The sequence below is a fragment of the Notothenia coriiceps genome, unplaced genomic scaffold, assembly GCF_000735185.1.
Source record: "Notothenia coriiceps isolate Sejong01 unplaced genomic scaffold, NC01 NC01_scaffold00031492, whole genome shotgun sequence".
NCBI classification, from domain to species: Eukaryota; Metazoa; Chordata; class Actinopteri; order Perciformes; family Nototheniidae; genus Notothenia; species Notothenia coriiceps.
Genome location: NW_011364193.1, coordinates 51,825 through 79,755, shown reverse-complemented (window position 1 = coordinate 79,755; position 27,931 = coordinate 51,825). Strand labels below are relative to the sequence as shown.

Below are 27,931 nucleotides of genomic sequence, written 5' to 3'. Positions count from 1 at the left end.
ATATGTTATTACGTTTTTCCCGTTTTTTATTTTACTTAGTCATGTTGTAGGGAGTTACGGGAACATTAGATCGTTTATGAAACGGAACAAATCCTTGTCTTTATAAGGACTAAAGGAAAAAAGCCAAAATTTGTACACTTGAAGAGAGTTGTTGTTGGGCAACACGTATATGAGCAACATAAAGCCATTGTCAATATTACAGAAAAGGGCAGTACGAATAATTCATAAAGCTGACTCAAGAGAACACACCTACAGACTGTTTTTTAAGTCAGGACTCTTAACTCAAAGACATAGCTGAGCTGCAGACATTATCAGTAATGCACAGGGCAAAAAGCAGAATGTTACCAGCATATTTACAACAGTTGTTTTTTTTTGGATCAGACAAGGAAGACCACAAAAGGAAATTAAATTTTAAGCATCCATATGCAAGGACTACTCTTAAACAAATGTGTATTTCGGTGGTTGGTGTACAATTGTGGAATTCTCAACAAAAGGATCTAAAGAATTGTATTTGTATTTTTCAGTTAAAGAAGTTGTATAAATTAAGAAAGATGGGACTATATGAAGCAAAATGTGAATAAGTCTATGTACTCTGGTCCTTCATGTTTTTGATGTCTTTGATGTGATGATGACTCTGTATTTGCGGGTCCCATTGCCATCGTTGTTATTTGTTATTGTTATTATTATCATCATGCGTCACTTTCCACCTTCTTCTCCAGTAGGACTCAGATGAGGGTGTTGCACTTTCTTTTCTTTTCTTTTCCTTATACATGTTATGTTTTGGTGTTGTTTTGTTTCTTTCCGTTAACCGTTAAGTGGGAAATAAGTATTTTTTTTGTGTTTCTCTTAGTATCCTAAGATACTGTTATGTTTGGCTGTGAAAAAGAAAAAAAAAAAAAATTATTATTATGAAGGGCAGACCATCTATTTGTATTTATTAGTTTGTTTTAGAAAGGGGCAGGTCACATAAGATTTTATTCTTCTCCCTGCTCCTTTTCGCTCAATGTTGTTTTGGTAGTCATGTTTTGTGGCAATTATTGTATATTTGGTTTTGCATACCATGAGCGGGACAAATAAAAATGAAATGAAATGATTTTTGAATGGATGTCAAATCCATGGTTTTTGTATCATAATGTGACATCAAGAGGGGCTACACACACATGCATTAGTCATTGCTGTAAGCCCCAATACGTTAATACACATGACTCTGAATTGAGCTATAGGAATTGTACTTGTACTTCTATAATCTACACTGCAGTATATTACATTTTAGAAGATGTAAGTACTTTTTCGAGCACTGTTTTGGGTAAATCCTTCCACCTGTAATATCATGTAATACCGCTCCGAGGCGCTAGGTGTGCTCGATCGCCCACACGAGTTTCCTCTCCTTGTGGTGCTTCATTTGTTTTCCTAATATTAAACACCCATCTATGCTGTGACCAGGTTATATGAGTGTACAGCTAGCTAGTCGGCTATTTCGCTTATCTTTCCACACCATGGTGGCACATCTTTGTGGGGGTTTCCTATAAACGTCGCTCCTCTTTCGCCTTGGGACACAAAGCTAACACGGAGGTTGTTGTATTGTCCTGAAGCCACGCTGTGCCACCATCAGTTCCTCCTGCCAGGTAAGGGAGGTGCATTAAAGGTGCGTCATAAAATGCATTTCCAAGGAAAAGTTGCCAAACAAGCTCGATAGAAAAGGAAGAGTTAGAAAAAAGGACGCAAACCTCGAGTTTCAGCGGCAGATGTAGTCGCTCGACAGGTAAGGGGGACATTACCTGAACATATTATGTCTTAAACGTTAACCTATAATTGTGAATGCTCATTAAACTCTTTTCTGATCAATTTCCCTTCGTGCTTCCTCAGCCAGCAGTCATGTCCATTGAATACACCATAGATATCCAGCTAACAGAGTTGGGATATTCGGACATCTTACAGCCGGGGACCACTTCTGATGGAGAGACACCCAGTCAGTCTCCCCCCTCACTTTCAACCACACACCTACAAAGACTTGACCATCCTGCAGACCTTCCACAGCTCATAACTGATCAGCCTGACACTAGGGAGAAAGATGTCGAAGGAGGAAACACTACACACAATCATTCAACAGAAATGCAGCAGGACGGGGAGGACGACTCTGATGACAGCGATGTGTATGAGGAAGAAGAGGTCGATGAAGACGATGAGGAGGAGGATGATGATGATGATGATGAGGAGGAACTAAACAATGGTATGACTCATTCCCTTTTGACACACAACATAAAGTAGTAATGTATTGTTTAGAGTCTGTCTTAAACAATAATGATATTGCTGATATGGTTTTTGTCTCATGATAAAATTCAATTTTTTGACATCCAAAAGAACCACACTTTTGCACTGGGTGATTATTTTGACGTAGCACTGTCCCGTAGTGGTAAATGTTTACTAGAACTCCACATTTGTCTTATCAAACTGCTGAAAATAGACCCACAACAAATGTGTACTGCCGTTTAAGTAGCACAAATACAGTGCCGGGCTGTGACCTGTTTTAAAAATGTGTACCGCAGGATATAAGATATAATGGGCTTGGGGCTGAGTGAAACAGCAGGGTGGGAGATCTGAAACAGGTTCAGGTGTCTTCATAGCATTTCTTAGCAAAAATATAGCTGGTATTCATTTCCAATTTTTCCACAGAGTCGGGTCTTTCAGGGGAGTACAGCTGCAGTGTCTGTGATCTCCAGCTGTCCTCCAAATTCAAGCTCCAGGACCACATGAATCTGCACACAGGAGCTCGGCCATACTGCTGTGCTGAATGTGGGAAGCGTTTCTGCCAGAAAAAAAGCTACCGAGTCCACCTGCGTACGCATGCCCAGGCCAAGGTGGATGTTCTCCAGTGCCGTGTGTGTCTGAAATGTTTTCTCTCACCGAAAGACTTGAAAGACCACCTGTCCAGAACTCACTTTGAGAACGAGTTTTACGAGTGTGACCTTTGTAAACGTGTGTTCACTTCTCTGAAGGCGTGTAAAAATCACGTTATGTTACACAAATCTAAGCAGGATGTTGTATGTGAGGTATGTGGCCGCAATTTTAACTCTCCAAAATCTCTCGCGCGCCATCAGAGAACAACCTGCCATCACAATTTTAAATGCACAGACTGCACAAAGACCTTTACTAAGAAGAACGCTCTCCTGAAGCACAGCTTCTCCCATCTGGGCTTGTTGCCTTACACCTGCGTAAGATGCCACTGCCACTTCCGCCTGGCAAAGCTTTACCGCCAACACAAATGTGAACCTGAACGCCTTCACTGTGTGGCGTGTCTGAGAGAGTTCCCCAGTCAGGAGGCCTTCAAGCAGCACAAAAAGGACACGGGCTGCTGGGGCAACCAGGAGCCTAAAGGGGACGAGATCCGATGTCTGGAGTGCGGGCAGAGATTCGACACTTCTGAAGAGCTGAAGAAACATGCCGGGGCTCACCAGAGGGTGCTGAAGTGTGCTGAATGTGGAAAGGGTTTCCGCTCGGCCTTACTGTTGATGTCCCACATGGGGGGTCATGCCGGAAAGTCGCCATGCCTTTGTCAGAGCTGCGGAGTGGGCTTTCCCCACCAGCAGAACTACGACAGCCACCTCAAGACCTGTGGAAAAACACCCCAGCCTGCGGTGAGTTCAGGGCACTATGTTGATGTACAGTATCATTTCAAAGCAGCAATATCTGACAGTCTATTAAATGCAGATCATATAATACACTAATACATGAAATGAGTTGTATTAATATAATACACCACTGGATGACAACTTTACACAGACATGTTCCACTGTCCTCTCTGGTAAAAAGATTCAAATCCATTGTGCTTGTTTTCAGCTTCATTATCAACATTACATTATTGTCATCTAGTTTTGTAGCCAAAAAGGCAGGGGACATACATTTAATTGTGGAAGCGTTCTAAAAACATCGATATCAAAGAGATGATATGCCAGTTCCTGTTAAATTGTAATTGAAACCCACCACAAGCATGGGTTATTATGGGTCTCTCCAGGTTGATTATACCGCCACGTGACACTTGTGTTTTGCATAATTTATTGAGTAACTGGGATGTTTTGTTGTGTTTCTCATTTTAGAGTGCTCCCAAGAAGCGGCCGGCTTCAAAGAGCTCCTCGTCGGATTCAAAAATGGTTGTTGCAAAACCAGAGTCAAAGAAGCCAAAAAACCCAGAAACAAAGCCCACTGTCGTTTTAAACAACCCCGCTGAACCAGTGAAGCATTCTGGGAGTCCAGGACCTTTGACTGGTGTGTCTGGTGGCTCTGTTCCATCTGACGGTTTATGGAAGCTCACCCTAGACAAACAGCCGCCTCCTGGCGTCAATCTCGTTGTGTTTCTTCCTGTCTGTGCGTCTCAAACCACCGGCCTCAACCTCCCGTCTGCATCCTCTCCTACACTACCGGTTCTAGCTCTGCAGGGCCAGCCTCAAGAAGCTCTACTGCATACCTCCGGAGTGCCGCTAAATGGCCATCTGAATTTGGATAATGGGATCAATCCCGAGTGTGAAGCACCTCTGGATTTGTCCAAGAAGTGTAACTCTTCCAAGTCAGCTCCGAGCAACATATCTCTTCTTCCTAAAAGGGAGCCAGGAGAATGGGACACTACAGGAGAGGCTAATGGCACTGAAACAAAAGAATTAAAAAATAGTTACAGCAAAGCAATTGTTAAGACAAACCCAGAAGAGAAATATTCAGAAGTGAAGCAGTTTAAAATTGATCCTATGGATCTCTCCAGTTTTGAGGTGAATACAACATCCTCTAGACTTATAATAGACATAAAGAAAGAGCCCCAATCTCCTGGTCCTGATCGAGATCCAAAATCATCCACATCTTGTCAGCTGACTGAGAAAGAAATTAAGATGGAGGTTGATATTTGAAACTATGCTGATGTAGAGAAATTTGACATTTTGGTAGGGGAAAAATAAAAGAGTTGTCACATATCCTACTGGAGGGTGTGTTTGAATTCTGCAACAGACTGCTGTACCTGTGGCCCTGCAAACCAAACATGGAGGTGTTATGCTAACATTGTATGCTTTTCTGTCTAATCCCCTTTTCTACCATCCAAGCCCCTTTTCTTACCTTATCAACCTTGTATGCAAAAGCATTTTTTGTCATATTCTTTCACTATTGGTGTGTTTCTAATGCGGGACCTTAGAAAAATAGATATTTTAGTTTATTTATAATTAATAAAAAACATTCCAAACGCCTGCCTCTTCTGGCATTCCTTTTATTTGAATTTCCATATGAAGCTTTTCCCTTAGGCCAACAGAGCAAAAGGGTACTGTAGCTGTTCTGAAGCCTATGCAATGTAAACACTTCCAAATTCTACCTTTTTTTCATACTTGTTTTTGTGTGAGAAATCCTTAGGATAATGAATGTGTGTATAGTTGAAAGAAAAGACACAGGATTTTTTTAGTATAAAAAAACATTTCTTTATATAGACAGTGTAATATTTAAGGAATGCAGCAATGGTACTGATCAATGCTTTTCTGTCACTTTGTCATTTGCTGAAACTTTACAGCCTGCAGGTATCTTTTCATGTTTATCTGAAGACAAATAAACAGTCGTCCTTGATGCAACATCAGTGTGTTCTTAATCCAAAAAGACATCCTTGTGTCTCTCATTAAACAGGAAGACAGCTGTACATCCACAGCGTCAGGTAAGTCTTTTACTATGGCTCACCTTTATCTTGAATATTTTATCTTCAACCTAGATAGAGATTGAGACTAGGCAAACACAAATTCAAAACGTATCTTTTTGAAACTTTTAGAGCTCTGTAGTTTTTTCCGGATATTTGAGAGGTGTAGTCTATTTCAATTTCATTAGTGAGTATTATGATGATGCTAGAACACTGATGATAAAATAACTTCCTTTAAACATAACAATTAAACTGAGAAAAAAAGATTTAGTATAACTTTTCTATTGGAATAACTACAAGGATTAAAGACTATCATTCCATTGCCTGACACATGTTTTCTTTTTGTTCTCGCACAACAAACTTGATTATTGACAAATATTTTTGACATATCTGTCTGCGGATTTTAGTTTTATCATATCTAAAAAATAAACAAGTTTACCTCGATGGTTTTGCCAATTGCCATACTCATAGATGCTAACCGGTGGATCTAAATTCCTCATTCCTGTTTCATCTTACCTGTAATACTTAAAAACATTTTTAAAAAAAATGTTATTGGAATAACAATTTATTTGGTAGTTTGATCTATTGTGATTAAATACCTTCATGCTTAATATTATTAATAATATATTAAATATTCAATCAGTGTTTATTTTGTCTCGTGAACATTTATTGTTTAATACAAAAATGGAAAGACTCCAACTCGTGTCACATGATTAAAGAACCCGGATATACAAAGTCTGCTGCCGAGTGAAGCGATGTTTGTAACGGTGATTTTAACGGGAGGAGGCTACGGTAGATAAGTTATATGAAAACAGAAGTGCATTTTATTAGGCCTTCATTGAACCTCAGTGTGTGATATATGGAAATCGTTGTTTTAAGCTAAGCTGTACATCCGAGGACGACAACGCCGTTTGTTTATATTCATGGGCAAATGAATAATAAGTGTAGCGACATTGTAAGTAGACCCCGTCAGTCCATTTGAGAGGAACTTGTGTTTCAGCTAAAGTTAAGCAACATATACATCTTTGTCAATGCACAATCAGTTGTACTTTTGGTTATCTATACACTAAATGTATCTGTTTTATTTGTTCTATGTCCTATATTCATGTTGCACTGTTGGATGAGCCTGTGACTTAAGTTTTTCATTGCCATATCTACACTGTAGCTAATATGCACATGACAATAAAGCCTTGAATCTTGAAAATGCATTCAGACTCTCAGCTGTGCCTTGTACTTCTTGCAGCGTGCTCCGTGCTCCTGGATGGAGATGCATCAGTTCATTGGTGACCTTATCACATCTGGAAACTCCTTGAAGGATCAACCAGATGTGCTTACCACAGCATGGGGCGTTGCTGCTGCAACTGCTGGTGGAGGTGGAGGTGAGGGTCTGCGGTTCAAAGATGCTTCACTTGTACCTCCACAACAACCTCCATCTGCCCGGGACAAGTCAGAATCAGAGCCCAGCAGACAGCTCCAGTCTGGGGCATCACAGAGGAAGATAGAGCCGGCCAAAGACAGAAGAGAAGGTAAGAGCTCAAAATGATGGTTTCTATAATGTTCTTGCGTTTCTTATATTGTAATTCATATTTCTTTATTCGTCCAGATGTGCGTAACACATGCAACTGTCCTGGCTGCCCTTACTCCACTTCTCCTTCTTCCTCTGATACTTTAAAACCTGGACAATCCATGTCCTCACCCCCACGCTCTAATGCAGTATGCCCCCCCAAAGACCTCCGCAGGACTGCTCCAATGAGCCTCAGCAGTGAACCCAGCAGCACCACACCTGATCTGGAGACCAGGGGGTCCAGCCGGCCACAGGCGGTGGGGGCAGACACTCACAGCCCAGACCAGACTCCTCCTTCCAGAGGGTCTTTGGGCCCCGTGTCCCACCCCTCCTTGTTTCCCTGCTTGTGTTGCCATCGCCCGCAAACCTGTACCCACATACTGAGCCACCAGGAAGGCACTGACTCCCGTTTTCCTCACAGCTATCATCCCATTCATATTACATCTTGTTTACCTTGCCCTCAGCTCTCCGGCCCCTTCCCCTGCTTGCCTTGCCAGTGCTCTTCCCCCCCCTGCCCCCACCAGCACAGACAAACACACACTCAGCAACAAGAAGAAATAGGACGGGCGCCTACAAGCATGTTGTCGCTGCATCCCTGCATGCACTGCTCTGCCTCTTTCTCCAGACCGTCCCAGTTGCTGCAGCACCAGCGCTCTGACCACGCCCACAAACAATCCGGTTTCCTCTGCACAGAGTGTGGCAGAGCCTTCAACTCCCACAGCAATCTCCGCATCCACCTCAACGTGCACACGGGCGCCCGGCCATACTCCTGCTCGGACTGCGGGAAGAGTTTTAGCCAGTCGGGGGCTCTGAAGATCCACAGGCGGATTCACACAGGCGAAAGGCCGTATTCCTGTGGGTTTTGTAGCAGGGGGTTTCCCCATCTTGCAGGGTTCCGGGCCCATCAGAGGACACACACAGGAGAGAAGCCTTACTGCTGTAGCCAGTGCGGGAAATGTTTCACCCAGTCAGGAGCTCTTAAGACCCATATGCGCATCCACACAGGGGAGAGACCCTTCATCTGCAGCTTCTGTGGCAAAGGCTTCTCCAACCGCTCCGGGATCCGCTTCCACCACCGCACAGTCCACGGGCTGGCCCCCCAACACGGAGGAGCTGGAGATGTAGATCGAGGTCCAGCAGGTCGCAGTTGTCAACCTGGGCGCCCCAGGACTTTTCCTGGGCTAAATACACCCAACAGTCTGAATACAAACTCACAAACAAATCCCATTGAATGTCCTGTTTCTGCCGCTGCTCATCCTGGTAATGAGAGCAAATCTCAGTCAGGGGAAACAATCCCAGGCACCACTAGAGGGGGGCTTCTGTACACATGTGAAGACTGTGGCCTGCGCTTTAAGGACGCCCCGTCCAGGAACAGACACCAGACTCTAATGCATTACTCCTCTGAAGGGAGGGAGGAGGAGGGACGGGGGGTAGAGATGAGCACAAACAAGAGGTTCCCTAACAGTGGTACATTACAACAGGCGAACAACATCCAACCATTAGAGTAAATAGTTCTTAAAAACAAGTGTTGGATTTATGTTTGCGATATAGTTAAGTATCGCACTTTTACATTTGAAAAGTCTTTGTTATATATAGCACTACATCTCTTTTTCAGACCTAAATTAAGATGTTTAATTTCATTTGTAAAACCAAAACTGATTGAATCAAATATTTTGTAGATCTTAAATTCAGAAGTTCAATTATCTTGTTCGAACCTTAAACCGTTGGATCCCATTGGAGGTATCCAGCTGCTTGTTTCATGTCTATTTTTAAAATAACCTTGATACTGTAATCACACACCAGGTCAACTACGGAAATGTTTTTCCCCTTAACACAGTTTTATTTGTATTGTGCCTTATTCAGCAGTGGTAGAGGTAAGCCAATTCATTACTAAATGTGACAGCGCAAAACATGTAAAAGAATTTCAAAAGAATTATATAACATAGGAGGTTCTTTTATTTACATTTTCACATATAATGGCGAACTTCCACGCTCCCCTTACCCTTATTATATAAAAACCCTTTGGATAGGAATAAGGACACATTTCTATCTTCTTCTTTTTCACTAAGAGTGCACAACAGCGTTGACATATCGGTTTATTTAAATGTTCCTGAGTAATTCTATCTGTTTAAGGCCTTTGTTTTCCTTTGAACACATCTTGGCATCATGGCGTAGACAATGAAAGCAGGAAGCACAGAGTTAAGTCAGATGAAATTACTGTAGTGACAAAAAACAAGGCCACATATTGGAACTGTTTATGTTAAGGTTGTGTGTCTTGCATAAGGACACAGGGTTGTTGTGCCTTTCTGTGTTATACTAAAAGCATTTATTTAAAAAAAGAATATGTTTGTTACTATTTATTTTTATAAATGGAGGACAAATATCTGAGGAGTGAGAAAAGGTGGATGAGTAAAACAACTCATTACTGTTTAAAGCTCAAGGGAGCCCTCTAGTGGTTATTCTTCATCATAGCAACAATATGAACCACTGTTAGTGTTCCATTTACAGTGCTTCTTAAATGTTGTTTCTTTTGCAAAACATGTACAAATCATACATTGTGAATACAATGTTTAGTGAGAACAAGTAACATAATCAATTCACTCTGTTTGCATGAACCTGTTGAACACACTGAGGCAGACATTGCTGTATGTGTTTTCTGAAAGTGCAGCTTGTGATTAAACATTTCAATATCTCTGAGTGCGACGCCACTGAGCCTGCGTTTTCTTTGTGCATCACGGTATACTTCCGCAACATACTTCCAGGAAGGAAATATTTGTTTGCATATGGTTCTCAGATCTTTGTGCACCCTTGTATGTGCATTGTGCTCCTAAGTGACTTTCCAGCTCCGGATACATCCCTCACAGGAAGTTCAGCTCTGTCAGCATGAGTTCTCTCTGGACAACACTGTCCATCTTAGTGTCCACTCCAGATCACGGTTTAGCTCAGAAGAGTCTTTTTTCTTCCATGTCTGAGCTCACAAAGGCTCTTCATATGTGGGCTTCTGTAGTAAAGTGTCACATGACTTTGGCTCAGCGTACACCACACTGACGGGCCGGGGGCCGTTGGCATGCAGGGCCGGAGTGCAGTAGCCGTTGGACAGCACCCTGTGTGAGGGGCAGTCGTACTGAGAGCGGCAGGGGGACGTCCTGGTGCTGGGTGCTGGTGTGAGAGGTGTGTGTGTATGGCTGTGAGCCAGAAGGCTGCACTCGGTGATCTGCTCACTGAACGGGGTGGCGTACTCTGGCTCTGGGGGAAGGGGCTCGGTGTACTCCGGCAGGTTGACAGGAGTGTCATAATGGTTGAAGGCGAAGGGCGTGGTGTAGCCTTCGTCTGAGGAGGGTCTGAATGTAGACCCGATCTTCAGTCCAATAGCAGCAACAGCAGGCTCTGCATAGTCTGGATGGATATAAAAGGATATTTTAATTTCTATTAATTTGGGATGCGACAAACATTGTCATGGGGAACATCAGAAACATAAAAAACGGTATCAGTGTATATTGGAGAGCTGTGGATGTTGTTACTGTTGGACAGAACTTAGCTAGCTGTTAGCCCCTGTTTCCATTCTTTGAGCTAAGCTAAGCTACTGGCTGCATCCTTGTGTGAATATAAAACAGGAAGATATTAGAGTGGAATCAATAGTCTTATCTAACTGTACATAAAAGCTAAAGTTTGTCTAAATCACTGAAATGGAGACAAATGTATCCAATATTTTAATCTTTGTTTTATACATTTTTTACTTCGTAGCAATATTTACTTAAAGGTGGGGCAGGTAATTTTGGAGAAACCAGCTCGAGTGCGCTAGAATTTGAAAATACACAGCTGGAAAAAATCTGCCACTTCCTTACAGAGCCCCTCCTCCAACACACACGAACGCGCACATGACCAATGAGGGCACGAGATAAGTTTGTGCACAGATGGAAGGCTGACAGGCAGGTAGGCCATCCAGTTATTTTAGCCGGGCTAGCTAAAATGATTGGTCGTGCTTTTTACAGCGCTACGGCTTCTACAGATGACATTTTTGTATGGATTTTTTGTCAAAGCACTTCAGATATTCATTGCTATCGGGATGTTAAGAGCATTCCATGGAATATAACAAAAAGTGTATCTCGAGCCGGTTTCTCAAACTTACCTACCCCACCTTTAACTCAAGAGGTTTTTATTTAGGCAACTAAAGTGTTATTCTTATTTTGTATACCCCTGTAAACAAGGCACTACTGGGATACAGATGTTATTTTAATTGAGCTTCCCTTGTAAAAGTAAATACATATTCAATTCATCAATTTCTCTTAATATAATAAATTAACCAGGATTAAAGTATGATCTTTAAAACCATTTGATTACCTTTTGAAAATACTGAGATTAAACTCCTAACTGAAGGTTTTACTACTTCTCCCAAACCTCAGGAAAGTAAATAAGTAAACCATAAGATTGAAGGTTTTTCAATGTATGCCTTTTTCAATGTGTGCCTCAATAATTAACGTCAACACATTTCAAACTGGCATTTCTTTATCTTCAAGACTCCAATAGAAAATGCATATCAGCCAATACAGGCAGGAAATATCAGTAATCACAACATATTGGAGAACCCCCACTTATACTTCATTACATGGGTTTGAAAACTCACTTTGTCACATAGCAGAATTCTGTCTTGATGGGAAAAACGTTTGAATGAATTGCTTATTTGCATATTACGCCGCACTTCCTGGGAAATGCTACTCTTCTTCTCAGTGGCAGTCCCACTCTTGGCCAGTTTTGCACCCCTGTCTGAGCTACTTGGCCACCGACAATGTGTCCTCTAATCACGGGGACGGGGGCCGACAGTGTGACCAGACCCTGCTCTCCGCCCCGGGCTTAGGGGCTATGGTGTGGGAGGCCTAGACCCCTACTCAAGAGCCCAGGGAGCCTCAGAGCTGAAGCTATTTTAATGAGGCGGGCCTCAGTGAGGGCTTTGATTGTCTTAGCTTTGACCCTGTGTCCTGTTTATCGCCGGACCTCTCAGTGAAGTGCCCCCTCGCTGGGGGAGGGGATGNGTCAGAGAATCATGTGTTTAATCATATAAGTGACTCGTGTAAATATTATACCGATGATCAATTTAATGACAATGTTGGACTTGAAAATACATTTTCTTTAATACTAAAGAAAATGTATTTTCAAGTCCAACATTGTCATTAAATTGATCATCGGTATAATATTTACACGAGTCACTTATATGATTAAACACATGATTCTCTGACTCGACATCATAATCAAAATTGTACATGTTATACTCTGTGTTGTCAAATCTGGAAAAGATTCCGTATTTGTAAACCATGTATACGCATTAACAGATAATAATTGGAGTTTATTATTTCTGCTTTATCAATCTATGACCCAATTTGTATAATATATTTATTGGGCATTTCTTATATGCCAATTTAAAATGCTACTATTTTTATTTGACAGGGAGTGCAGTAAAATTCAGGTTAGTGACCATATTCTAGAAAAGTTAGTGAAATAATTTCAGGAAAAAAAAAGAAAAAGTTTGAGAAACACTGCGCTAGTGGTTTGTCAAAGAAAAAAATGTCTATGCTAACATTATTATTAATAATAATTAAAAAATAATTATTATAAAAAAAAGTAATCAATTTTTTTTACCATTTTTATTTTGTAATCATCTCGCGACCCCCACTCGGGGTCTCGCAACCCCCTGGGGGGTCGCGACCCCCACTTTGAGAACCCCTGGTCTAATGGATAGTGAGGTGGGCTGAAGATCGGAAGGTTGTGAGTTCAAATCCAGCCTGGAACACCACTGGTGTGCCCTTGAGTAAGGCACTTAGCCCTTAGTTTCTCCAGGCAGAATGTCCCTGTAATCGGTAATTGTAAGTCGCTTTGGACAAAAGCGTCAGCTAAATGAAATGTAATTTAGTAGTTGATAGTAAATGTTTTATAAGAGTAAACTTTTAGTTTATCGTGTAAAATGTACCCAAGTATGTGAGCTTAAAATATATAATAAATATTACATCATGGTTACTTGACTCCCTGTATGATATGACAGTACCTTAAATGTTAAACAATAAAGAGGCTCACAAAAATGTCTTGCAAGGTGTGAACAATGACAAACAGACAAGTTAAATGTTCGGCAGCCTCCCTTGAGATAGCATGTTTTATTCAATTCTTGCAGTGTCCAGACACATTGCAATGGCGAGAGAAACAATCCAATCAGTGAAAAACACATGATATACACAGTTCAACATAGGACCCTAAAGCATTAAAGAGTCATGAGTTCCATTTAAGAAATGTCTAAGACATGAGATATTATTCTAGTGAAACATTAAAAGTATTTTTTATTGTGGCAAAATCACATTGAAGCTGTAGCACTACGGCAAAAATATTTCTTTAGCAGGACATAATTGTGTTATTTTAAAAATGATTCTTCAATGAGACTTAATTTAGAAAAGGAACATAATCAAAATATTGAGAGTATAAAAATGCACTATATGAACCGGAAGCTGTACATAACACAATTCTTTTGACAAACTGTCTAAACATTCAAACATAGTATCTCTACTAGGCATCTAATTTGCTTCAAAATATGAACTTACGCAATTTGAAAACAAAACAAACAAGAGGAAAACTTAAAAAGAAAAAAATTCCAAACCGAGTTTCACAACTCAAGTCACCAAGAAATAAACTCACACCACACTTATTATTTCACGCTTTAAAAAACTGAAACAAATCATTTAAAAAGCTAATCAAAACACTTTGTTTTTACTAGGGATCGACCAATATGGCTTTTTCAAGGCCGATAGCGATACCGATTATTAGTAATCAAGGAGACCAATAACCGATATTTGGAACCGATATACATTTGCAGTAAAATCTGAAAATCTTGGTGTCAAAATGTAGAATAACACAACTTCTTTGAAATACCTTTTTATGGTTAATGAACTTTTCAACATCTTAAAACTGGTTTCCTCTCTGTGACCCTGAGTAAAGTAAATGAAGTAAAAATAAAATAAAAACTACTAAAACTTGTTCTGAACTTCTGATATTTGAGTCTCACTCATTTAGTATTCCCAATTCAGCAGCACCAGATTGTGGTGCAGAAAGCAGAGTTGCTGCGAGGCTCCACTAGCAGTCGTCCCAGCGCTCAGTTTCTCCACTCAGTTTCTCCGCTGCGAGACGCTACCTGCCCCGCCCGGTCCCTTTGTAACTGGGAAACTGATAGAATTGGATAAGATCGTGGTGTTTTTGCAACTTCAGCATAGGGGATTGGGATGTTTATTGAACTTCGGCTTTCAACTGATTTACCTTCGAAACAACGCTCACTGCTGCTGCTTGCCTCTGTCTGTGTCTGCGTTCTTCGCACCTGCCTGTAATCTGAGAAGGTCACGCCTCTGGCTGGCTGCAGCCCGGAAAATCTTTAGTGTTGATTGGCACTTCAGTAATAGCCTATCAGATAGCGCTGTGGGCGGGACATTGCTCGTGAACTGTGGTGACTAGCCAGAGAAACGGCCACATCAGAGCCAAAGTTGTATCGGCAATTTGATAAAAAAAAAAGGCCGATACCGATAATCTGTAAAAATGCGGAATATTGGCCTCGATAATCGGCCAGGCCGATAATCAGTCGACCCCTAGTTCATATAAACTAATAATAAACTATGTTTTCTGGCAAAGGGAGTAGTAAATGTTTTTAACAACATTTGGTTAGTCAATTTACAAGATGCATCCGTCCAAAATGTCAACAGTTCTTAATCAAACTCAACTTAAAATCCAAATCTTGCTAAAACGTCATTCTCAAAATCATTCCAAACTCATCTGAAACCATCAGAACTCCTATGTTAAAAGAGAAAAAGCACAATTCTTGACTAAAATCTTCAAAAACCATAGACTTTACAGGGTCCCCACGTCTCAATTATCTTTTTGCACTTGGGGTTTCAGGATTTTCCTCGGGGTGACTTTTCAGGTGAGCTTGTAAGGTTCGCTCACGGCCGAAGCTCTTCCCACAGGTTGGACAGGAGAGGCGGCCCACGGCGTGAGCTCGGGACATGTGGGCGTCCAGCTGATCGGGACGGGCAAAGCTCTCTTCACATTCTTCGCAGGGATGGGCCTTCCGGGGAGCGTGTTTCTCCTTCTTGTGAGCACGGAGCTGAATTAAGCTGGGGAATGCCTGGTCACACTCAGGACAGGGGTGCTGACGGGCTGCAGGAGCAGCCTCTGCTTTAACTTTCTTCTCCTTTGCTGGAGCATCACTGTCATCCTCAGGACTCTTCGAATCTTCAGTTTCTGGTTTTGCTGCCACCTTAGGAGGACGGCCACGCTTTGCTCCAGCTGCCTTTCCTTTTTCTTCAGCTGGAGCTGCTGCTGCTGCTGCCTCTGAAGTGCTGCTAGCCTTCTCTTCCTCCTCGGGCGCTTCAGGCTCATCCTTCTTCTTACGCTTTCCCTTCTTATCAGCAGCTGCTGCCGCGTCTTCAGCTTTGGTAGGCCGTCCGCGTTTCTTGACAGATGAAGTGCTGCCGTTGCATTGCTGGCCTTCAGGGTATTTCTCCTGGTGTGCTATCAGCTCTGGTTCTGTTTCAAAGCCTTGACTACACTTCTTACAGCGATGGGTCTTCGCAGCATCCTCTGGCTGTTCTGCGGTCTCTACGTCAGGGCGGGGATGCTGGGTAATGCGATGAGTACGCAACAGTCCTGCACTCCTGAAGGTTTCATTGCAATCCTTACAAACCAACTGTTTCTCTGGACACACCTGTCGTCTATGGGCTGTGAGCTGTTATGTGACGGGTAAAAAAAATACAAAAAACATTTAGTAAGAAATAGTGTATTTTAGTTTCAATACAGCCAGGGAAAATTACTTTTAAGCATGGCACTCACTTCAGAGAATGTTTTAAAGCTCTCCTTGCAGTGCACGCATTTGAAGGGCTTATCGTCCTTGCTGTGTGTTGGCTGGTGCTGTGTCAGCTCTTCAGATGAAGGAAAAGTGCGATCACACACATAGCAAGTGAACAATGTGTTTCCCTGTGAAGAGATACAAAAAAAGAGGGGCCAAAGTTAACATAGGTTTGGCTAAATTGGTGAAATGTTCAGCCCAAGTTCTTCAGAATCAAGTGATGTGCAGAAGCGTGTTTTTGGGCTATTGACCATTAACATGTATTAATTGTATGAACTTTATAAACAGTGTGCATTATCCCAAATACATAACGTGAGGCTTACCTACATACTGTACATTTCAAGCGTAACTTGAAACACACAAGTGAATGTACTTTGGCACTATAGTTTTTTAGCATTACAATGCCATTACATTTTGACTAATGTTACATTTAACGTAATGGGGGGAACTGTGTACCCAAGAAACCTGTTACATTCATAATTTGAGGAGAGTAAAGGAACAGGCACTGCAAAATAAAAGTCATACAACTCAGTGTCACAAAGTAGAGTTGGAAAAAGACTTCCCTTACAAAATAGCAGTCAGAAACACCAATTTAAACTATGTTTATTTATGCACATTGTCAAATTCAAAAGTTCTAAAAAGACCCAAACGGTTAAGCTTTGTAGTTATTATATGAACTGATAATGTCAAGCTTACCTGCTGAAGCTGTTGCTTATACTCTTCCCGATGGCTCTTTTTCATATGCCTCTCCTTGGCTTTGGCACTGCAGAAGGTGATGAAGCACTGGAAACACTGCAGGTTCTCATGCTGGTCTGAAAGGACATGAGCAAATTAGATAGACCAAGCAAAGAAAATCCAAACTAAGTTATGACCATCGAAACACTTACAAGGTTGGATGGTGGTCGTTGGAGGTCCCTTAAAATTGATTGGTTTGTATGGTGCGGCTGGCTTTGCAGGGGGAACTTCGGGAGGTGGATCCGGCAATGCCCGTCCCATCACTATATCCTCTATGTTCAAAATATCCGAGTCCATCCTGGTAAATTGGGTGGTCTCGACCCTCACTCAAAACAGCTTGCTTAAAGAAGGCAAAAACAACGACAAATGTACGTGAGGTTACATGACGTGGAAATAAAAGCGGGAACATATAACACGGTTCGATCAAACGTAACCCCACATTTCGTTGATTGCGTTCATATACAGTTAAATTCAACAGACGACAGTGAACAAATACATTCCACGATAAATTCATCTTTGATTCATATAAAACAAAAATACATCGAAACCACAACGTTTATTGCCCCAAGTGTATTTCACCTGTTTGTCTAGTATTAGCAAACACCCAAGTTTCGGCTCACGCTAGGTAACTGCTCTTAGGGCCGCTAGCTAGGCTAACTAGCACAATTGCAGGTCATCCGGCCTCTGGTTAACTGCCTTAACGTGAACTTATTGTAAGCGGTAACCATAAACACAACTGATAACCGCTTAAGTGTTTAGCATGTGCAGGTAGCTAACGCTAATCATAAAGTACTGGGCTACCGAGCGGGCTAACGCCAGATAGCATGCTAGCTACTAGTTAGCGCTAACAACACTGGCTGCCATTCAAAGAGAATCGAGGACTTTTCGTGCCTTTTCACGTATCAAGTTTTAACTCATTGTTTTGCGGCTACATGCCCCTGTCGTGTAACCATATATCGCATGTTTGTATAGCCATAAAACCAAGCATTTAAAAAACCAAATGTAACATTTAGTAGACGTTACCTCTAGCCGCTCTTTGGAAGGTAGTTTGACTGAATAAGAGTTGACCCTATAGAAATACAACGAATAGATCGGACACTTCCTGGTGGATGTGATAGCCGTTGGTACAGCTAAGATGGCGGCCGTGGAGTGTTCGTTACATTATTGATAACATTTAAACAAAATATCAACAAATACAAATATAATATAAAATGAACTAGGAACGTTATGCATTATGCACTTTGCATTTTGTGCCTGAAGAAACACAAACATGTTCATGGACACGGTGAACATTACTTTAATACATTATAATAGCACCATAACAAACATTTCAAAATGTGACCGTACATTTAATACACTTAATTAACTAATACCATCATCTAAAATACGAAATGGGACAGATACAGTTATTTGTTTACGATCATGGATTTGAATTTATCTCGTTTTCTATTCAATCTGATTCTATGTTTGGTCTATGTCACGTGACCCAAAACAACTTAGTGAAAAGTACTCATTACATTTTCTGTCGATGCTTTGTTAACCTCCTCTATAATAACATAGTGCCAACAAGCTTACACACAAAGGTATATGTTGTAGCTTATTTGTGTGTGTAATGTTATCTAAAATAATATATGTAGAATTTTTTTTGACTTATATCTGCAGCATAACACAACTCTGTATAGGAGTTTTTGTATTAAATGTACAACTATTTCACTTTTACAATTATCTTCATGAAATTCACCACTATTAAACATTATCAATACCTATTGGAGTGCAATTTCAATGCATAAATACATCGAATTTCTTCCAACACATTTTGACATGTCAAAGTAGAAAAAATAACACCAAAATGCAATACAATAAAGATGGCTCAAAATATGTTGGCAGTCTTCAAGAAAAGGCAAGATGTATCTTTTCATCTTTCTTTTATTGTATCCTTCATTTCAAATAAATAACATTTTAATTCAGAGCCAAAAACAAGCCCATTTAAGGATGTAAATTCATGTTAGGTCAGGTTAAGATAAATATTTAGAAAAATAACTTACTGTAATGCCAAAATCATACTTTGTGCTTATTTGCAGCACCAATTGTATGGCTATGCATATTTAATTTAATTTCCTTCTGAAGGCAAATTCAGTTTGACACTACAAATATAACGCCACATCACAAAGCATTTGTTTTTAAATTGCAGCACAAATTATGCTTCCAAACATTGCCCAGTGAAAGGCATCATGGGAAAGTTGTAAGGACAGAGGAAATAATACAACTTTTTTGGAACTGGAATGTAGTACACCAAAAGCACAGCTACATTCTAAATCAGGAAGCGTAATGTCAATGGGTGAATTTTGCAGTTGATGCTACTCTTTTCCCAAACTTCCTTGATTGTGGAAATTCAAAAAGCAGTTGTGGTTGCGTGAGATACAAAGAAAAACACAGCACTTAAGGCATAGCACTCGAGATGTTCTCTGACAATCTCCATAGCGGCACCTGCCTCCTTCTCCCTCCCCAAGCTGCTCTGGCCAGTGTCCTGAACCGTCGAACCGCGTGGCTGCATCTGGCAGAGGACTCTCCTCCACCAGGCTGGGATTGGGCTTTTCATTTGTTGTATGAGGTTTTTCTCTGGGGGTCTGAGGGAGGACTGAGTCCTGGGCATCACAGCCATTCGAGAGGATCAAAGATTTGGACACCTCCAATCTGAAGGCCATTAGAGTCAAAGGTGCAGACACTGCCTTGTGATCCTGTCTGTAGAGGAGCCAGGAGTTGACCAAAGCCAGATCTGTTAAGTACCAGAGCACCGCTTGAGGCCAGCAGGTTGGGGCCGAGGCAGTGAGAGGAATTGAGTAAAGATTCTGCAAATCTCTGTTGACTTGAGCCGACATCTGGGCCTTCTCAAAATTGTCCATCAATGAGGCCATGTTCCTCTGGTTATTGCCCGCTGTAGAAAGTATAAAGCCACAGTGTGATCTGCGTAACATTAGCTTCCCATCTGAGCTTACAAACTCATCTCCGATCTGTCCTCTGGCTCCTCCAACCCTTCCGGCACCATGAACGCCGGCAATTAACAGACGCTCCAGCATTGCAGGGGTGGACAGTTCCTGTTTGCAAAGAAACACCATACTACCTTTGGGGACCATTTTATCTACTGCATCTTGTTTGCTGGACTGACCCAACTTAAGATCCACATGTAAGAGCAAACCTCCAAATCCAACTAATGTAGTACAGTAAAGAGACAGCTTCTTGTTGTGCATTTTCCCAGTCAAAGGTAGAGGATATTGGTCAACTGCATAATCACCCTCTTGTCTGAGAGACTGGCACCCTGCTTTGAAACGGCACAATAATGGCTGAGCCTTCCACAGGGGATCAGTCTGTGTTTGTGAGCTGCTCAGCTCATTTAGCGTGTCTCGCTGGCCAATTTCACTTTGCCTGCTAGATTGGGGTTGACCTTGCTGAGCATTTTGAAAGTCACTATCACATCTTCCTTCCTGAACATTACTGTTGACTGGATCCTTCGCAGGACATGCAAGCTTCAACATGCGAGACAGCTCGAGGAAACGGGAAAGCGGCATGGAGTCAGCAACCAAGGGCACCTTAGTCAAGTTCTCCCAGTAGAGCCTAGGACTGGGAAACTGAAAAATAGTTAAGTTATATAGTTAGAATGAATGAACACATTTAATTCACAAAATGCAGCACAAAACAAGTTTAAAAACACAGATTAAAAAAACATAGACTTAAACAAATAGAAAATGAGAGCATTTGTGTTTCTGTAATCTAAACATTTGAATTATACAGATACAAAGACAGACAGCTGCTATTACTGGGCTGTATTTTAAAAAAACAGATGAGTTTTGTGGTTTTTTTCAAACTGTTCACTAAGTCAGCAAGACTAAAACAGATAGGTTCCATATTTTGTGGAGTGGTGCCTAAGCAGCATTGCCAAACTGAGCATCTGTGGAGGATCTTAGTGTTTGGGGACAATCCTGGGCAAGGCAATTAAGTGCCTTAAACACTAAGGACTCAAACTAAATTCTAAAAGATACATGCAGCCAGTGTAGGTTGCATAAAACAAGAGTTATAAGAGCTCTCATTTTACTTTGGGTTAAAAACCTGTCAGCAGCATTCCAAATAGTGTGTAGTTCTGAAATGGCTGCTTTCAGTTGACCAGTATTACGCATTACAGTGGTTAAAACAACTAAAAACAAAAGGCATTTATTTTCAGCATCACGCTATATTTTTCAATTATCAAAGGGAGCTTTGGTCCACACATTTAAATGAGTTTCAACATTAAGGTTGCAATTTAAAATGACACGAGACAAATACACTTTCAAAAAACGGAGCACTAACCTTCAAAGTTCCCATTGCAATGTGGATCCCAACAAACTGTGCAACCTCTCTGGATGTGACAGGTCTGGGCATGTTGGATATTTTATTTGTGCAATTAGCCATTTCTACCCAGGTATCCCAACCAAAATACTTGGAGAAGTAGTCAATGGGCTCTGTGGTTCTGGTTTCCTCTCTTGGTGCTTGGATCTGGCCTGATGTAGTTGGCATGCTAAAAGATAAAAAAGAAAACAAAAACATTTTAGACATAATGTTCTCCCTAAAGCTTGAGTTTTCATTTTGAGTTACAATAATATAACACAATAAACATCATTACTGAACAGTATGACAATATTTAATCTAAATAAAAAGTAGAAAAACGCAGTTATCTGTGAAGGTGAGAAGAAGGAAAGATCTACTGTACTTTTGTGATAATTCATCACTGCCGGCCTGCTGTGCACTGTTTGTTTGGTTTCTGTAGAAGTAAGCCATTACTTCTGCTTCTGAGTCAAGCTGAGGATCAGACATCTCAAAAACACCCACATCCTCCTCATCTGAACTCTGGAGGAGAAAGTCCCGGAGGTCAGGTGGATGCTGCATCTCAGCTTCTGCCTCAGCTGTAGGATCAGATCATATACAAACAAATTATTAAAAGTATAATCTTTATATTTAATAATTAGCCTACAAATGTTAGCATTTTCTAAGTAGCCACACGTACAGGGACTATTCTAAAAGAAAACATACCTTGTCTATCTGCAGAGTCACTGACCCCTGGTTCTGACAGTTTTCTAACTCTCACCTCCTCGTAGCCTGGTGCAGAATGGCAGCCTTCATCTGTTGTTAACATATTCAACATTAAAATAATTGTATAATCTTTGTTAAATATCACTGGGAAAAGGCAACAACTCACTTGAATGATCTATTACATGTTTTTCTGTTAGCTGGGCATCACAGAATGCCCCCGTTGTTGAATTCCCACTGTTGTTCTGAGCCCCCAGTAAAAATTCCCTCTCCTCTTCCTTTACAGGGTAGAAGATGCACTGGTTGGTGTTGAACTCAGGGGGGGTGACGCAACTCTCGTCCATGGCTGTCTCCTCACTCTCAATTACTGAAAGCAAAAAACATACATTTATGAAAAGGAAAAAATCAAGGCATAGGCTTATGTACTACCTTGAAAAGGTAGAGCTCGCAGGTGAAAAAAAGCTCATGTTTAGGTACAACACATCTCTTCTTTTTGGATAAGTTGTATTTTGGTACATTGTCCCTGACGAACGTAATAGACTTAATTAATCTGACTTAATTGAATTGCTTTCTGGCGAAAGCTCAATACCCACACATGGGTGGTATCGATTTATTATTATCTATCTTCCAGGAAGAAATCAAATAATATCATTTACCTGAATGCTGAACTAGCACAATTGTGCTAGTAATGTACCAAAAGTGCTGTTAGTACTTACATGGACTGGACATGTTTTCCGTGTTGACTGGCTCCACATTCCATCGGATGTGTCTGCCGCTGGCCTGGGTCTCATTCAGCATGAGGCTGCTCTCCTCCTTCACCAGCACGGTCCTTATATCACTATGGTGCTGCAAAGTCACACTTGCACTCAGTCTGTTTTGACAGATGGGTGCAATCAGTGGACGATCTGGGATATTCTCTTCAACCTTGATCTGCTGGCTCTCCAGGTCTTCATTCTCAGCAATGTTGTCAAAACCCTAAAACCAAAACCAAAGTTTTAAGTTTACAATGTTCAATTTATGATCGTGATCATCAACGTATGGTATTTGTTGGTACAATTGACCTCTCACCTGTCTCTGATGGTTCCGCTCTGTCACCAGGCCCGGCTCCTTGTCAGCAGTTGATTCTTGTGTGGAGGTGAGGAACTTCTCAAGTATGATGACTGGAGACTGGTTAGCATCCCTGTTGTGTTCCTCTCCTTCCTGCAATCGTCTTACACCCTTTACCTGGTCAGTACTGGTGACCGACTCCAACACAACTGGTTCTTCAGGAGGTTTCTCTAATGTAGAGGGAATGGTAGACAAAGATGCAGCTGGAGCTGTGGCTTTGTTGGCCTCAAATTCTGTGCTGATCTCTGGCTCTAATGTCTTTGTGCTGGGCTGGCCGTCATCATGTATTTCTGAAGCAGAGCTGATGGGACGTTTTTCATAAAGTAGCTGACATTCCTCCTGTTCTTTTTCTGACTCTGTTCCTCTGGTGGTATCTCCAACTAAAGCTCTCTTTGAAATCACATCCCGTTTTAAACGTCCTGTTTCTCTTCTCCTACCCCTTGTAGCATTTCTTGAAATAGCTCTTTTTCCTCCTTTTTTCTTCTGTACTAGCAGTTCTTCCTCCTCTTCCTTGATCTCCACTTGATGAGTGGAACATGACACGGTTTGTGAAGTTAGACTTCTTCCAGCTGTTGCTTCATTGTTAACTTGCCCAGAAAGTTTGTTGATGCTTCCATCCTCAGGATTGCAGGTTACACTTGATTCATTTTGAGGAACAGAGTCTTCTTGAGAGGTTGTTTCAACTCTGTCATTCTGCTCCCCAACAGTGACTAAATCTACATCAAGAAGTAAATTCTCCTTTATGTCCTCATCGGTGGTACCCTGGACTTCAGATTCTGTGCTGGGATTCCTCAGGGAAGCTTCTTTTTGCTTGTTCTCGTCTGATGCCAAAGGCTCACCGAACTCTAAACTCTTTGTCTGAGCAGAGGTACCTAATGGGGGTTCGGACGGTAGGATTGGATGCATTCCACTGGTTTTCATTTGATCGGCTGGTAAGTGAACTTCTTGAGAGGTACAGGACTGTTTATCTGCAGCCTTATTTTCATTTCCATCATTTTCATTTTCAATGACTTCAACATCGGAAGGAGGGACAAGAAAAGATGGGGATGGAATCAAAGCTGGAAAAGAGACACTTCGCTCTTTCTCATCTAATGCCATCTCTACAATCTCAGGCTCAGTATCCCAGTCTGCAGCAGCATTCATCACCCCGACAACCTTATTGGGCTGTTTTGGAAGCTGGTAAAGATCCAACGTGGAGACGCCTTCAAAGATGTTTCCATGTGTGTAAGTGAGACCGGGACTCTCTACGATATGCACCATTGCCTTGTGCTTCTGAAGGGACGAGACTTCACTAAATCTTTGCCCACAGTCCTTACACTCTAAGGCACGCTTAGAATTAGAAGTTATCACTCCTTCAGTCTCCACTCCTGAGGAGGCTTTACGTTTCCTTGTTGTCTTTGGCTTGGCAGGCAGTGTCTTGGGAGTTTGACGGGAAGCCTGCAGCGAGGACAACAATGAGAGAGTTTTCTGGTTCTTTTTAGTTCTTCCTCCTTTTTTCTTATCCCCCGTATTTGTACACTCACTTGTTGAATGTTTACAGTTTATCTCTTTACTCTTTTGGGATATTGTGCTGCCCTCAACAGGTGAAGCTTCCTGTGTCTGGCCTGGTGCCTTTGAAGGGTCTAATTTGTAAACCTTAAGTCGAGGCTGTTTATGACCCTTCAGTAGAAGTAGAGTTTCCTGTGTTATATGTGTTCCAGATATGTCTGTTGAAGCTGCGCTCTCTTTTGTTTCGACTTTTTCCTCTTCTGAAAGGTTTTTCTTTTTCTTTCCACCCTTTGATTTCTTGGTCTGATCTTTTTGCATTATATTGGTTTGTTTTTTCTTTTTAAATACAGGCGATGCTAAAGTGTTATGCTTACTAATGAGTGTCACACCTTCCCTGGTCACTTTTTTTTGCTTTTTTGTTTTGTTTTTTCTTGTCTCCTCTTTGACTTGCTGGACTTGTGAATCCTGGGTTGATGAAGGAGAATTTTTTTCAGCGTTAGAAACAAAATGTTTGTTTTTCTTATCCTTTTTGCCCTTTTTTCCCTTCTTCTGTGGTGAAACCTTCTTCTTTGAGAGAATTGTTGCTGGTATTTTATCTATCATCTCGTCTTCTTGTATTGGCTGATGCTGCTGTGATGGCTTTTTCTGTTTCTTGTTGTTCTTTTCTTTGCTTTGAGGGCTACATTTAACTACAAGATGAGACTTTTTCTTTCTTTGCCGTTTGGAAGGTGTAGCATCAATTTGAAAATCATCCTTGTATATTGATCCGCCTAGTTCATGCATACATCCTTGTAAGATAAACGCTTTGTTTGAATTTCTCTTCCGCACTTTCACAAGTTCTTGAGCTGACATTACATTTACGGGTAACTCGGACACCTGTGGGACTTGCTTGGTCTCTAAGTTGGATGGAAACACGTCTTTAGCAGGTGGATCCTCTACTTCAGACTCCTCACCGTTCTTCCCTTCTACCGGCAGCTTCTCAGATGGTTCTCGTTCAGATTGATCTTGTTCAGCTTTTTCTTGTGTCTCTTGTGGTGCAGCTCCATCCATCACAGGGTGTTCCTGATCTAGACTTACTGTTTGCATTTGTGAATCAACCACTTCAGCTCCACTTGTGTGTGTGAGTGTGTCTGATGGTACAAAAAAGGGAAGGCCCTGCTGCTCTGTTTGTAAAGGTGTCAGCTCCAGCCCAGTCGCAAGAGTTGTGGCTGACATGTTGGTTTGTTCATCTATCACAGTCTGATATGCCATCTGCTGCAGGTCAGCGTTTACCAGAGAGGATGATGGGATTTCATTTTGTGACACGGTTTGTGGTAGTTCAAGCTCTTCAGTTGGTATAAGTTCTAATATTACTGTTTGCTCAAGGTCTTGATCTACTCCATTCAGAAACATTGTTTGATCAAACTGAATTGCACTATTATCAGGCTGTTGAAGGATCTGATGCATCCCCTCTCCCTCAGGTCTTTCTGTTTGTTCAGTCTGAGTCTGCTCTATATTTTCCCCTATTGTTAGGTTGGAACCTAGTTCTGAGAAATCAGGGTTTTCCAGTTGTCCTTCTGGCGTAATAGGTTCAAGTATAATTGTTTGATCCAGTGCAAAACATGGGTTTAAAGGTTCCATTTCAACTATGTTAGATCCTGTCGGTTTCAGTTCCATAAAATCTGTCTGTGGTAGTTGTGACATCTGATGGACTTCCAGCGGTGCAGCATGAGGTGGCAGCTGCCCCAATATGACAACTTGGTTTACTCTCTGCACATTTCCCAAAGATTCAATAAGTCTGCGAATCTGCTCTGTGTCAATATTGGCATCAACTTTTTGCAGAGGTCCATTGGGGCCTGCCTGTAGTAGTGATGACTGGCAAATAGATATTGGAGTTATGATGGGTGTATTATGTTTCCCTTGATGCTCAGCTGAGAGGGCCTTACTTGCTGTAGCAGGCACCATGTTGTGCTTGGTTTTCATGTGATATTGCCGTGTCCTGGTAGACTTGAAAGTGGCCTTGCATAAAGAACAAGGATACTTTATTGAAGAAGGCCCTAGAGACAATAAAAAGACAGTTATTATGGTATAAACTAAATAACACAAAAACATTTTGTAAAAATAAAAACATTTATTACATACTTCACTGTACTAATCTAAACCTGTACATAGGCAAGTGTTGCTTTCAACAAAATGCTATATTCGGCATATAAATGAAATGTTTGCCATGTTCGTTCTATTAGTTAAGCATGTTCGCATGCCAGTATTTGCTTATTAGCCCCAAATGCTGAGGCTTATTGAAATGTTTTTACTTTTGCAGTAACCAGTCATTATTCAAAATATTGGACAAATTAAATGTTGATGTCATGATGGCACTACATGACAAGATGAAGGATAAAGATATTAATTACAATCCATATTAAGAGCCAGGTTGCTAGCATTAAGTTAGCATGTGTAAAATGTTAAGACCTCCATTTATTCTTACCAATAGCTTTTTTCAGGGCGTCAGCTGTTGGGTCTCCACCCTCTCCTTGACATTGTGCCGTCATATGTTTCTGCAGAGCTTTGGACATGCTGAACCTTTTTCCACACTCCTTACAAACATACGGCCTCTCTCCAGAGTGTTTGCGCATGTGATACTTCAAAGCTGTCATCGTTTTGCAGTTTTTCCCACAGTCTGTGCATTCATAACCGTCCTGGCCATAGTGATTTTTTTTATGAAAGGTGAGCTCTGATGACTTGTTGAAGGCCTCGCTACAAATCGGACACTTGAAGGGTTTCTTCTCTGTGTGAGCTTTCTGATGGAGCATCAGATCTATGGAGTTAGTGAAGTGGCGGTCACAAACGTAACAGGCGAAAAGGGAGTTCCTCAGTATGCACTGTTCATATTCTGCAGGGTGGCTCAGCTTCAGGTGACGCTCCTTGCTCTTGGCATCACTGAAGATTATGTGGCACTCAAAGCACTGCAGGGACAGCTGAGACGCTAGAGGGAAACAAGACAGGAGTGGGAGAAAGTTTACATTTAAAGGTCTCCTAGTATACTGTTTTTCATCAATATATTATAGGTCTCAGATATATACAAAACATGTCTCTGAAGTGTTTGGCTTGAAAAACAGAGCACCAATTGTAGAATCCCATAATTTCTGCCCTGTTTCAAAAGTGCTGATTCTCTGTCTGTTACTTTAGATGAAAATAAGGGGCCACTCCCCACGCCCCTCTGAGAGATATTTGATTAAAAACAACACAATTAATTAATCAATTATTTTTTATATGTTATTGTAATGTAGAGAAAAGGCTTTTAGTGACAATCATGTATTGCGTTACAATTATATACAACTAGGCCTGTCGCGATAATCGATAAATTGACTTATCGTACGATAAATAAAAATGGACTCGATAACTTTTCTGAGCTCGATAAATTGCCGTTTACATGCGTGTTTGTTTACATAAGGATGTGACCAGCATTTTAGCTAGGAGC

The 27,931-nt window shown here is 41.3% G+C and overlaps 5 protein-coding genes across 6 annotated transcripts in view; 3 read left to right on the top strand and 2 right to left on the bottom strand.

Moving 5' to 3' along the window:
- The window catches only part of LOC104960017 (discoidin, CUB and LCCL domain-containing protein 1), a 24,082-nt gene extending 11,940 nt beyond the window's left edge, over positions 1–12,142 (top strand). The window contains exons 15-16 of the mRNA XM_010787948.1: positions 4,894–4,899; positions 12,045–12,142. Of these exons, the coding sequence (XP_010786250.1) occupies positions 4,894–4,899; positions 12,045–12,142 (104 nt within the window). The remainder of the gene's footprint in view (positions 1–4,893; positions 4,900–12,044) is intronic.
- LOC104960010 (zinc finger protein 572) lies at positions 1,407–5,709 on the top strand. 2 transcript variants are annotated; one of them, XM_010787941.1, is made up of 4 exons: positions 1,407–1,625; positions 1,867–2,230; positions 2,674–3,635; positions 4,095–5,709. In XM_010787941.1, the coding sequence occupies exons 2-4, from the start codon at positions 1,876–1,878 to the stop codon at positions 4,890–4,892; spliced, it is 2,115 nt and encodes a 704-aa protein (XP_010786243.1). In that variant the 5' UTR covers positions 1,407–1,625; positions 1,867–1,875; the 3' UTR covers positions 4,893–5,709. The 2 variants fall into 2 exon arrangements, with proteins under 2 accessions (XP_010786243.1, XP_010786242.1); XM_010787940.1 differs by having other exon boundaries at positions 1,407–1,762.
- LOC104960011 (oocyte zinc finger protein XlCOF6) lies at positions 6,383–10,958 on the top strand. Its single transcript, XM_010787942.1, has 3 exons — positions 6,383–6,608; positions 6,897–7,179; positions 7,257–10,958. The coding sequence occupies exons 1-3, from the start codon at positions 6,585–6,587 to the stop codon at positions 8,723–8,725; spliced, it is 1,776 nt and encodes a 591-aa protein (XP_010786244.1). The 5' UTR covers positions 6,383–6,584; the 3' UTR covers positions 8,726–10,958.
- A 1,182-nt stretch (positions 12,143–13,324) lies between the features above and the next one.
- Positions 13,325–17,903, bottom strand: znf576.2 (zinc finger protein 576, tandem duplicate 2). The gene is made up of 5 exons (XM_010787938.1): positions 17,845–17,903; positions 16,974–17,161; positions 16,783–16,898; positions 16,071–16,214; positions 13,325–15,966 (listed from the first exon to the last, which is right to left on the bottom strand). Exons 2-5 carry the CDS (start codon positions 17,116–17,118, stop codon positions 15,112–15,114), a joined length of 1,260 nt encoding a protein of 419 aa, XP_010786240.1. The 5' UTR covers positions 17,119–17,161; positions 17,845–17,903; the 3' UTR covers positions 13,325–15,111.
- An 826-nt stretch (positions 17,904–18,729) lies between these two features.
- Positions 18,730–27,931, bottom strand: part of znf576.1 (zinc finger protein 576, tandem duplicate 1) — a 21,159-nt gene continuing 11,957 nt past the window's right edge. The window contains exons 5-12 of the mRNA XM_010787947.1: positions 26,939–27,436; positions 22,948–26,510; positions 22,596–22,854; positions 22,049–22,246; positions 21,883–21,972; positions 21,563–21,755; positions 21,163–21,370; positions 18,730–20,447 (exon numbers count right to left, since the gene is read on the bottom strand). Of these exons, the coding sequence (XP_010786249.1) occupies positions 19,179–20,447; positions 21,163–21,370; positions 21,563–21,755; positions 21,883–21,972; positions 22,049–22,246; positions 22,596–22,854; positions 22,948–26,510; positions 26,939–27,436 (6,278 nt within the window). The 3' untranslated portion in view covers positions 18,730–19,178. The remainder of the gene's footprint in view (positions 20,448–21,162; positions 21,371–21,562; positions 21,756–21,882; positions 21,973–22,048; positions 22,247–22,595; positions 22,855–22,947; positions 26,511–26,938; positions 27,437–27,931) is intronic.